The sequence below is a fragment of the Arachis duranensis genome, chromosome 10, assembly GCF_000817695.3.
Source record: "Arachis duranensis cultivar V14167 chromosome 10, aradu.V14167.gnm2.J7QH, whole genome shotgun sequence".
In the NCBI taxonomy this organism is placed as follows: domain Eukaryota; kingdom Viridiplantae; phylum Streptophyta; class Magnoliopsida; order Fabales; family Fabaceae; genus Arachis; species Arachis duranensis.
In genome coordinates this window covers 104220139-104230875 of record NC_029781.3, presented here as the reverse complement: position 1 = coordinate 104230875, position 10737 = coordinate 104220139, and the positions used below count along the sequence as shown (strand labels likewise).

Sequence of the window (10737 nt, the reverse complement as noted above, 5' to 3'; positions counted from 1 at the left end):
AAAATCGACTGCACCTGAGTTTTTACCATTAAGTTATTAACAATATATTCAAAAGTGAACAGTTATTTTTATATAAAATTAATAATTAAAAATTATTAAATAATTTAATATATTTAATTAATTTATTATCTACTAATTTTTAATTCTCACAACATAATTATACCTGAGCCCTAAGTTATAGTTTAAAAATGACATAATTTTTTTATACTCAACTAAAAAATTACGAGTTTGAATCAATGAATTATAGCTCAAATGGGATAATCTTTTCATTCTTAATTAAGAGATCGCAAGTTCGAGTCTCTTATCTTTAGTAAAAAAAAATTACGAGTTTGAATTTCACTCGTAATTAAAAAAAAACATAATTGTACCTGAGTTTACAATATTCAAATTTTCTTGGGCAGTTAGATAAATATGAAAACACCAGACTGGTTCGGTGGTTCTCTCGGGTATTTTCTGAAGTTGTGGTAACTGGTAGCAAGAGTGCTCACCCTGATTAAGGTATTATTTTTTTCATTTTTAGTCTGATTCGTAGCTTCATAAGCTGCGTGATTTTCATTCTGTGTGATTGGGAATACTTTTGTTTGAAGTTTGAACTGCATATTTCAAAAACGATTTCTACGCTTTGAATCTGGAATTGTTCTCTTTCACTGAAATTAGGTCATCGTGTTCTGATTATTATTGATGCTCGTATCATATTATTGCTGCGTATTTGTTAATGACCATGATTTGAATTGGGTATTAAAAGTTTAGGGTTCAATAGGTTGATGAGAAGTTTATAGTTTTCATGACTAAGTTGATACGCAACCTTTTGTTGTCTTGGATTCTGGCTGCTGAGAAAATTACATCTGCAATTTCTTTTCATTGATCATTTCTAATTTATTATTATTAAAAAAAAAGCATAGCAGTTGCTTTTGCTCTAGAGGGGGTAAGTTCTATATTATTAGCTAGCTGGTTTGGTTCTGTTTGGTGCAGTAATATCCTCTTATTAGATAAATGAGTCGAAAGGCAAAGGTAAGAAATAAAAAGGAGGATTGTTTTATTTGAGGGAGGCAGAAATATTATGATTAACTAAGCACTTTATTTGAAGTTGACTCATGAATGAGTTGGTGGCTTGATGGTGGTGTTGCGCTCGATTTGATGAAGTTCTTTAAGTTTTGATTTTGTCTTGGGATGCATTTGTTTGTTGATGGAGAAATACTTGTTGATATTATTGGTATATTTTCCTAGAAGATTTGAGCTGCTCATTCAAGGGCAAGATGGTCGAGTCACATTTTGTGAGACTCATTTTTGCGTGTTTGTTTCCATGTTCACTGCTGATATAATTATCACTATACAACTCAGAAACTCAAAATGATGCTGTGTGCTCTTTTGTGAGGCTGTGCACATAGCTTTCAAGATTATTGTTATCAGATTCTTTTTTTTATTATCAAATGTTCTCTTGAACATACAATGAGCTATACAACTTGAAACCATGCATGATTCACCATGTGTTTATTAGGTTAAGACAGTCAAACTCCAGGTTCAAATCTGTTCTCTGTTTTCCTACAAATTCTGATGTATTCTCAAATAATTATCTTGAATATATCGCTCTTGCATCTTGACCATAAGTTTAGTTATGCAACTTGAAATCATGCACCATTGGCTGCTTTATTTATTACACATACACTTTTAAATATGAAAAGTTCTTGTTTAGCATTGTAAAAAGTTAATATTTTCATATCTTGGGAAGTAAATATTGATTCATGTTGCTGAGATAATATAGTTGACATTTGTGTACTGATTTTCAAGGCTAGTTTTGAATGTAGATGCGTTTGTTCTATTTCTTTGCCTTGTTTTTCTTCTTTATTTTCTTGAAAAATGATTAGTGATGATTGGTTTATTGCTATTATCAATTTGATCATCTTGAGCAACTTTAAAAGTGATTTTTTTACCGTCTCGATAACAAATCAAATTTCAAAATGATTTTGGCAGTATATGATTTTGGTTAATTGTGATAGCAGTATGATCTGTGTTAATAATAAGGTTCAAAGAAATTGGTTTGATGATCACTGAGTTCATGGTCTGACTTGTTACAGCTCTTTGTAAAGCATGGACACACAGAAAAGCCAACCCGAAACACATTCATCATCAGTTGCAACTGCACCATCGGCTACGTCATGTCGAAAGAAGAAGAACGAAGAAGCAACATTCTTGCAGGATGTGAAGGATCACATTGACGAGTTTGTTCATGCTTCGATGGAAGAACACAAAACTTGCTTTCAGAAAACAGTTCAGAAGGTTTGTTCCTTAACTTTCTCGATAATGATTCATTTCGTCATCTTTCTTTGACATTTGCTGATAAAGCGCGGTTCTTGGTTTCAGATGTTTGGCTTATCCAAGGTTGTTGCGGAAAGGAACTCTGATGCTACCAAAGAAGTTGAAAGCTCTCTGCCTCTTCAGACAATCGTACAAGATTAGATTTGTTGCTTTTAATCCAGTATGTTCTGACTGAGTCATGTGGTAACATATTCCAGATATTTAATTACACTCTCTTGAAATTTAATCTCAATAAATAGTAAAGAGGATAATACAAAGGATAATACAGTTGCACAGCTTTATCTTTTCTTCTGAATTACCATTTTATATAAATTTATTGTTCTAAATAAGGTACTTATCATTTTGGCTATTTTTATCTTTGTTTTTATACAATATACACACATTTATTAAATAAGAGAGGAGATTAATATGCTTATCTAGTCTATATAGAAGAGCTATGTTTGGTCATAGATTATTTTTCCGTCATTCTGCGTTTCCACTTTCATTATCAAAGGACCTGATAAATATATGAGGGCCCGATTCTATAGATTGAATTTGTGAGTTGAAGTTATTTCGCACGAAAACCATTTATTTGTTTAATGTTTGTATTTTTATGATTACTATTTTCAGTATAATATAAATTAGTGCGTTTGGTTCACTACGTTATATCTTAATGTGTCTAGTAAATTAGTAATGCACTTAATTGCACAATAGCTTCGATTTATTCCACTTAAACGTGTATTTTTCCTTTTTGATATCAAAAGATAAATTCATTATATTCTTTTTTAACGATGCACTAATAATAATAATAATAATAATAATAATAATAATAATAATAATAATAATAAAAGAAATGATATATACGTTTAAATGTACAAAAAAACTTTTGAATGAGAAATCCACGTGAATGCTCATTCATTCAATGCTAAGGCATTCTAATTACTTATTATTTAAGACGATTTATGTTGCTTTCAGACCCATAAATATACTCAACAAATGTTAAGGCATTTTAATTACTTATTGATTGTGATAAAAATAAAAATAAAATAAAAATAAAATAAAATAAAAGAATAATTAATTTAAATTTAAATTTTGAGGTTACAAAAATGCAGTAGTAGCTGATTCCTGCTTCTATTTACAATAACATATCTCATTGTCAAAAGGTAGTAATGGCCAAACAAGGTAAAGGAATGCGTTGCATGAATCTAACTGGTGGAGTTCTTGGAGGACCTGAACAAGCCAAGACCTAAAACTCTCTTCATCTTTTTAAAGATACCCGAGCTCTTCCTTGCATGAGTTGGTGGTGGTGGTGGTGGTTGTGGTGGCGCTGCTAGCTCTCCTGCATTAAATTTACTCACATTATTGGATACCAAAATAATTTGCATTAAAATTATATGCTATGGTATTCAAGTCAATATTCACATAATAAATATTATCAGTAGTAGATTCTAATTCCCTATCTCTCTGGTTGAGTGGTTAGTTTAATGGATTAATTAAAGAATGATTTTTAAAAGTAATATTAACAGTCGTGATGCAAATTTCTTAAAGGAACTAAATATAATCAGGACACGAACACATCTGATGCTTTCATTATTTCATACTCGGGTTCAAGTTGGATTAATTATTTCAGATAACCATTTTTTTCATTTAATATTACAGGAGAAAATCATTTGGGTTATGAATTCAAATCATAGTATTTTTTGTCATAAATAAAAGTCCGATAAAAATGAATTCATTGCCCAAGAAATAAAGAAAACTTGAATGAAATGAAATAGAAAATTATAGCATTAGTAACTTGCATTTTACATTTGTTTATAAATAAATAAAGACAAAATTGACTCAAGCTTCACACTTCTATATAATATATTTAGTCTGTATATAAATCTAATCCGAGATTTTTTTTCCCCGATGCAAAAATCACTTTGTTTAAAAAATCGAAATAAAACCCAACAAATTTCCATGCATGCAATGTTTATGAATGAATCAGAAAATTCAAATAAAAATATTTGTAAATTAATCATATTAAATCCCTGTGATAAGAAAAGTCTATTAAACCAATTAGCACTTAACGGAGATTTTGTTCAAATTTAAGAAAAACTAATGATAAAACTTAAACTTTACATGTAATAAATAAAAGAAAAAACTAGAACGATTCGTACTAAAAACCCAAAAAGGGATATTTTCTTTAATAATTTTTTAGTGATTTTCATTATTTAAAAAAAATCAAGACAAATGAGAAAAAAAATAGATAAAAACACTTATGGAAAAATATAAAATAAACATACCCTTAGGGCCTTAACGATATCTTATAATGAAAATATCCAAGGCTTAATTAATAACTAGGGAAATTTTGGTTTGAAAGTATTATAAAAGAAATTATTAACTTTATTTTAAAATTACAGAGATGGATTATACATGAACTTCTCACCCATTTTTCACCAATTCATTGTTAACAAAAGTAATGTCAAGTAACATGTCCTCGCGTCAAAAACTATGGCTTCTGCACGAGAAAGAAAAGCAAGAACGAAAAAAAATTTATCCAATTCAAACTATATAATTTAGTTGATTTTAGCAACAGAAAAAGGCAGAAAAACAAGGAGGATCGTTTATAAGTATTAGATTAATTCATTACGGAACCAAAACAAAGGGGGAGGGGGAGAGATCATCAATTCATGAATAAATCAGAAAATACTAAACAAATTGTGTTTTTGTTTACTCTCTAACGTCATGAATCACACTTGAATTACAGATACAATACTGTTATTTGTTGTGGCTTGCAACACTGAAAAACTATTCACCTCAACTAACAATCTTCTAAGTCAAAACAAAAACAACGAACTTCAACATACACTTTAAAATCACATCAAGAAAATACTATCTGTTCCGTAGGTGACAAGCTATTGATTCTATTTAACGTTTCAAAAATACAAAAAAAAATAAAAAATAAAAAATAAAAAAAATCAATCAAATCAAATCAAAATACCTGTACCCTCGGCAGGATTGTTATAAGGAGAAGGTGCATTATAAGGAGAGGGAGCATCATGGCTTAAAAGATAAGGTTTCCTTGTCCAGTATTCTTGAAACCTCTGTTTCGCATACTCCTTGTAGTTGAAATCAATTTTGTTTACTTGAGCCTGAGCAAGGTAATCATAAGATTAGTTAATAAAATGACAGCACAATGCAAAGTATCTCGCGTTATGCAAGATCCGAGGAAGGGTAGAACCCAATGTGTATATTGTGTAGTATATTACTGCATGTAGGACTTCAAAGAATCAACATAAAACATATTTTTTTGTGGGGATTTTCATAATGCAGGTCGTTATATTCTAGTGATCCAATATATGATTGGCAGTATATGGAAAAGCTTTTCAAACCCAAAAGTCCTGAAAAATCCAAGAAAATTAACACATTATTCAGAAGGATCGTTATGGTTATTTAGTTTAAAAATTTAGTCATTTATAACTTTATTTTGCAAAGGCTATAACATGATACTAGGATGTTCCCCAATCCTCGAAAAAGGTAAATAAAAAAAAACAAAAATAATAACAGAAGATGAATAAACAAACATATCTACATTTGAAAGACTGAAAAATGTGGGTGATAGATAACAACCCTCTAGTAGTAGTACGCTTGGAAAGGGTCAGATCTCTAGTTATATATGACAAGTGAAACTTTTGGACTTTGGTTTAATTGAGAGTGAAATATTCATAAGAGACTATTTCCCAGTGAACTCATTCTCAGGTAGCAAATAAACTTGCTAACTATTTGAACAGCAGCTGCAATAAAATAAAAGGAAAACAAGATACTAACTACGCTGAGTTCCTGACCTACCTCGTGTCCTAACTCACTGAAGAAGATGAACTTTCCTTTCTGATCACTTAATTCTTTCTTTCTCTCATGTTTTTTTTAGATATTTCTGTGATGTGGAAATCCCAGTTTTAGCCTTTGTATGTGGTCTATCATAGACCCAAAAACCTCCTTTTCATTCAATGAAATCTTAACTTTGGAAAAATAAAAAAGCAACACTTCTGTTATTCACTTTTCACTTGTAGTTCTATAGAAACGATAAACAAGTACTTTTTATTAGCAGTCTAATCTTAATATGATGAAAATTCGGTGCACGAACCAGGTGCATGTTATTCCATGATTTTTCATTATTTAGACTTATTTTGGAAGCACGAATAAAATGATTAACCACAACTGAGAAAGTGAAGGTACCGAAATTATTCCCCAAACGCCCCAGAAAATATGATTTGCAAGTGTATACTTCTCAATTTCTTGAAGTAGATCCTCCACTTCACTGCCATTTGGTTGCGCACCTGCGCCCAGGTCCAATAACTTCAGGAACATGGCAAGATAATTTAAGTTCTGAAGGTAATACACAACTATAGAAGTGATGAAATACAAGATTCAACGATTATTGATCTTTAGTTTTTTAATTTATAAATGCAACTTGGTTGCTTCAATTATGAAATACAACCAAAGTCAGGAAATTGAAAGCAAATGGCAACTCCTCAATTTTAAGTTCTACAGAAGAATACGAAGCTATGTCATATAAACATTTAAAGAAATCAAATACCTGAGGAACTCAAATATGTGTTCACAAATCTTCTACGCTCCTCAAGCTCTGCCAAAAGAACCAGCCCAATAAAGTCATGCTTTAATGAAAATACGGGGAGAATGACGATGATAAATTCAGAAAGTCGAAAGTACCAGGATAGTTCTTGTAGTTGAGAATATGAGGTGTTTCTGTATGATAGTTAGCAGCCATCTCACAGAAGTGGTTTGCTATGTCATATGCTACAGGATTATAACTTGCATATTCATAATCCTGTCACAAAGGCACGCATTAAAATCTTGCTGGATAAGACCCATTGAAACTATAATTTTCGTTACATGGTAGAGAACATAATAACCAAAGATCATTCAACAGGATGATTACTAACAGACCAAATTATCATACCTCATAATAGCTAAGATTATTCAACAGGACGATTACTAGCAGACCAATTTATCATACCTCAAGTCTAGTACCACAAAAAGGGGAGAAAGGAAGAAAAAAGATGAATAGTCATCGCACGCAAGATATATACATCACAATGTAATCTTATATCAATTACAGGCTTATCACCATCTGGCATCAAATAGCTTATACATAATTTAGCCTAAACTAGTACAATAGTCTCGGTAAGAAAGAATTCAAAAAAGTTCATCAATTATAATTAAACTCATCCACAAGATGAAATAAGATTTCTTCATTCATCATGATCCTAGTTTCAACAAATATCAGTTAAAATCTTAGGACAGAAGTATAACCAATTGTTTTATGAGAGAAGGTCCCATAAAAGATCAAATATTTTTTTATCTGCCCCCACAGAGGTGTTAGCAACATTATCATGATTTTACCAACTAGCACAAAAAGAGACTCACTATTATGGTGACAGCATTGGTCTCTTCATCAAGCATTATGTTACCATACTGCAAATCATTGTGGCAAAATCCTATCCGTTGGCTTGCAGCACCTGATAGTTCATTTTGCAAAACAAAGATTTCCCTGTCAATTATGTCCAAATAAAAGGCTTCCACTTCTTTAGGGGATGACAAACGTTTGGCCTCGCTAAGCCATGTTCTGAAACATTTTAACAAAAATATTTGAGAAAAAGATCGAAGTGTACTGAAAATATTAAATTATTGAGCAGGAGTTATTTAAATAAACCTAATACAAGTGAGAAATGTTATTTGTCAGATAATAAGGTTTCTTTTCATATTTTTAATAATCAGGCTCAGACGAGTGTTCAGAAAGGACATACCGTAATCTATCCCAAAGGTGGACTTTCTTTTCACCAGGCATGTCAAGATCGTGGAACTCCTTCATTTTGGCTGCTATAAGAGCAGAGATTGATGGTTCACGCAGATCAGATGCTGATAATGTCTGATAAGTCATAATGAAAACTACAACAATGTCAACCAATGGATAGTTAAACAATAAAAGCACTGCCTAAATTTTACAAATAGTTTATATAACTGGATGAATAATGAAAAGTGAGGGTAGCTCCAAGTAATAATAGTTGGAATATATATACATTCCATTGCAACCATTCATCAGCAAACTCATAGTAAGGTTCTATAAGGTAGTTTGAGTAGTTCCAGTATTAAGACGGAAAATAAAAGAAGACAATGTTACCCGTGCGTGGATAAATTCTTCGACGCGACCATTTGCAAACCGTCCTAGTAGAGATGGTCCCTGCCCATGTTTTGACATGAATTCAAATGTCCGGATCTCATCATGCCTATCAAAGAAAACGTCAACACCCTCACCATAGATTCTAACTAGAACCTTCCGTGATGTTTCCCCAGCTTTAGTTCTCCACTTTATCTGAAATACCACATTTGTCATTGCCCCTTTGAGAGGAATCACCTGCAATGCATTTGGATCCAACACATCCTCCCATTTACTTGCCAGTGATATTAATATCTCCTTTGCTTCAGCTGGAAGACGATTTACGTTGCTGTCTACAGGGCATTCAACAGCATCTGCTTTGTATTCTACAATGTTTTCAGCAGCCAGTTGTTTGACTTTTACAGGAATTTCTGCAGCATCTGCTTGTTTGTTTAAAGGACTTTCTGCTTCATCTGCTTTATCATTTACAAGATTTTCTATGCCACGTGTTTTGTCATCCACGGCATTTTCAGCAGAATCTGCCTTGTCATTTACAGAAGTTTCTATATCACCTTTTGTATTATTTATAGGATTTTCTGAACCATCTTTTCTCTTCACAGGACTTTCTGCAGTACCTACAGGAGTTCCTATACCAGCTGCTAGTTCCTTCACAGGCATTTCTGCACTACTGAATTTGTCATTTGGTGGATTTTCTGCACCACCTGATCGGTAATTTACAAGGTTTATGGGAGAATCAGGTTTGTCTTCATCAGAATTTTCTGCACCATCTAATTTGTCCTTTGCAAGATTTTCTGAACTATCAGCTTGGTCATTTACACGGTTAGCACCACCTGGTTCGTCTTTTGCAGGATTTGCTGAACTAACTGAAAGGTCCGTAACAGGAATTCCTGTGCCGGCCACTTCATTGTTTGAAGGAATTCCTGCATAACTGGCTTTATCATTTATAGGACTTCCTATAGCACCTTCGTTGTGTTTTGCAGGCCTTTCTGAAGCACCTGCTGTGTTGTTTGCAAGATCCATAGCAAACTACTCCAAAACTTCAAGTATACCAATGATTTACTTACAATATCAAGTTTCCTCTATTTGTAACTTCAAGACCTGGAAAATAAAGGATAATAAGCCCAAACAAATAATAAAATTAAATACAAAACCCATTCAACACGTGAAAATAATATCCAAATAAATTTCCAGGTCACAATGACAAACTAACATAGCATAGTGCTGTCCCTCTTCCTCCATCAACTGTAAATGGATACAGTTGAGCAAGAATGACCAATGGAAAGAGAATTGTATATTGTCAGATAACTTAGGAGCAACATCAAAGAATTTTCAACTACTAAGGCTACTAAATAACAAGTCCTAATTTTATTAAACATTGAAATCAGTAAACAACAATCCACAATCCCATTTATTTTTTGTTCTAGGAAAAAGATGTCTTTATAGGCATTCCTATCACACATGCATGAACAACACATTTCATTCTTTCGAAGCATGAGAAGAATGAAACGATAAACTTGATTACCTAAGTGCGCAATCAATCACCACTCATTATCAATTCTAAGCTGAAACAATACGAAATCAGACAAATCTAAATAATCCCCTCAACAACATATCTTTCCAACCAATTTTTTTGGCCATGCAAACAGTTTCTCCCATTAGCTTAACTGTGCATCATTTTTCATATAGAAAAACACTCATTTCGCTAGAAATTCGAAACAAAGCAATAATTCCTTTCAAATCAAACTTCTCAGCATCATTTCCTTAATTCCATCCAGCGCAACAAAACAAACACACACTCGAAATGACGGCATTGATCAATCATTCAAAAGTATAGCAAAAAATAACATCAATAACTAACAATGACGAAAATTGCATTTGGACCTTCGATGATCCAAATTCCAAAATCAAAATTCTCCTCCAATAGCCACGGTTTTCTTCGGCACCAAAGCATCAAGAATATCAAAATTCAAAACCACTACAACAACAACAACAACAACAACAACAACAACAACAACAACAACAACAACAACAGATGAAACGAGAGAAAAAGAAAGAAAGAGAAGGAATGGCGCCAACCTTGCGAGTGGAATCCAGGGAATGAGAGTGTCGGGATTCCGAAGCGTTTGGTTTGCGAAAAGGAAAGGATCAGCACACAGATCGCGTTTGTTTGTATTGAGAGAAAGAGAGAGACGGTTTGAGAAGTTCGAAATCGAGAGGAAATTTTTTTTTTTTTTTTAGGAATGTGAATATGAATAAGAATA

General features: G+C 32.4%; 2 protein-coding genes across 3 annotated transcripts; one reads left to right on the top strand and one right to left on the bottom strand.

Annotated features, from left to right (window-relative positions):
• The first annotated feature begins 364 nt into the window (after positions 1–364).
• Positions 365–2738, top strand: LOC107472029 (uncharacterized). 2 transcript variants are annotated; one of them, XM_016091603.3, is made up of 3 exons: positions 365–498; positions 2076–2277; positions 2362–2738. In XM_016091603.3, the coding sequence occupies exons 2-3, from the start codon at positions 2089–2091 to the stop codon at positions 2455–2457; spliced, it is 285 nt and encodes a 94-aa protein (XP_015947089.1). In that variant the 5' UTR covers positions 365–498; positions 2076–2088; the 3' UTR covers positions 2458–2738. The 2 variants fall into 2 exon arrangements, with proteins under 2 accessions (XP_015947089.1, XP_052111389.1); XM_052255429.1 differs by having other exon boundaries at positions 403–498; positions 2088–2277.
• A 670-nt stretch (positions 2739–3408) lies between these two features.
• LOC107471959 (probable choline kinase 2) lies at positions 3409–10722 on the bottom strand. Its single transcript, XM_016091516.3, has 9 exons — positions 10553–10722; positions 8480–9574; positions 8106–8227; positions 7726–7924; positions 7009–7126; positions 6875–6922; positions 6514–6614; positions 5279–5429; positions 3409–3634 (listed from the first exon to the last, which is right to left on the bottom strand). Exons 2-9 carry the CDS (start codon positions 9494–9496, stop codon positions 3501–3503), a joined length of 1890 nt encoding a protein of 629 aa, XP_015947002.1. The 5' UTR covers positions 9497–9574; positions 10553–10722; the 3' UTR covers positions 3409–3500.
• Positions 10723–10737: the final 15 nt, after the last annotated feature.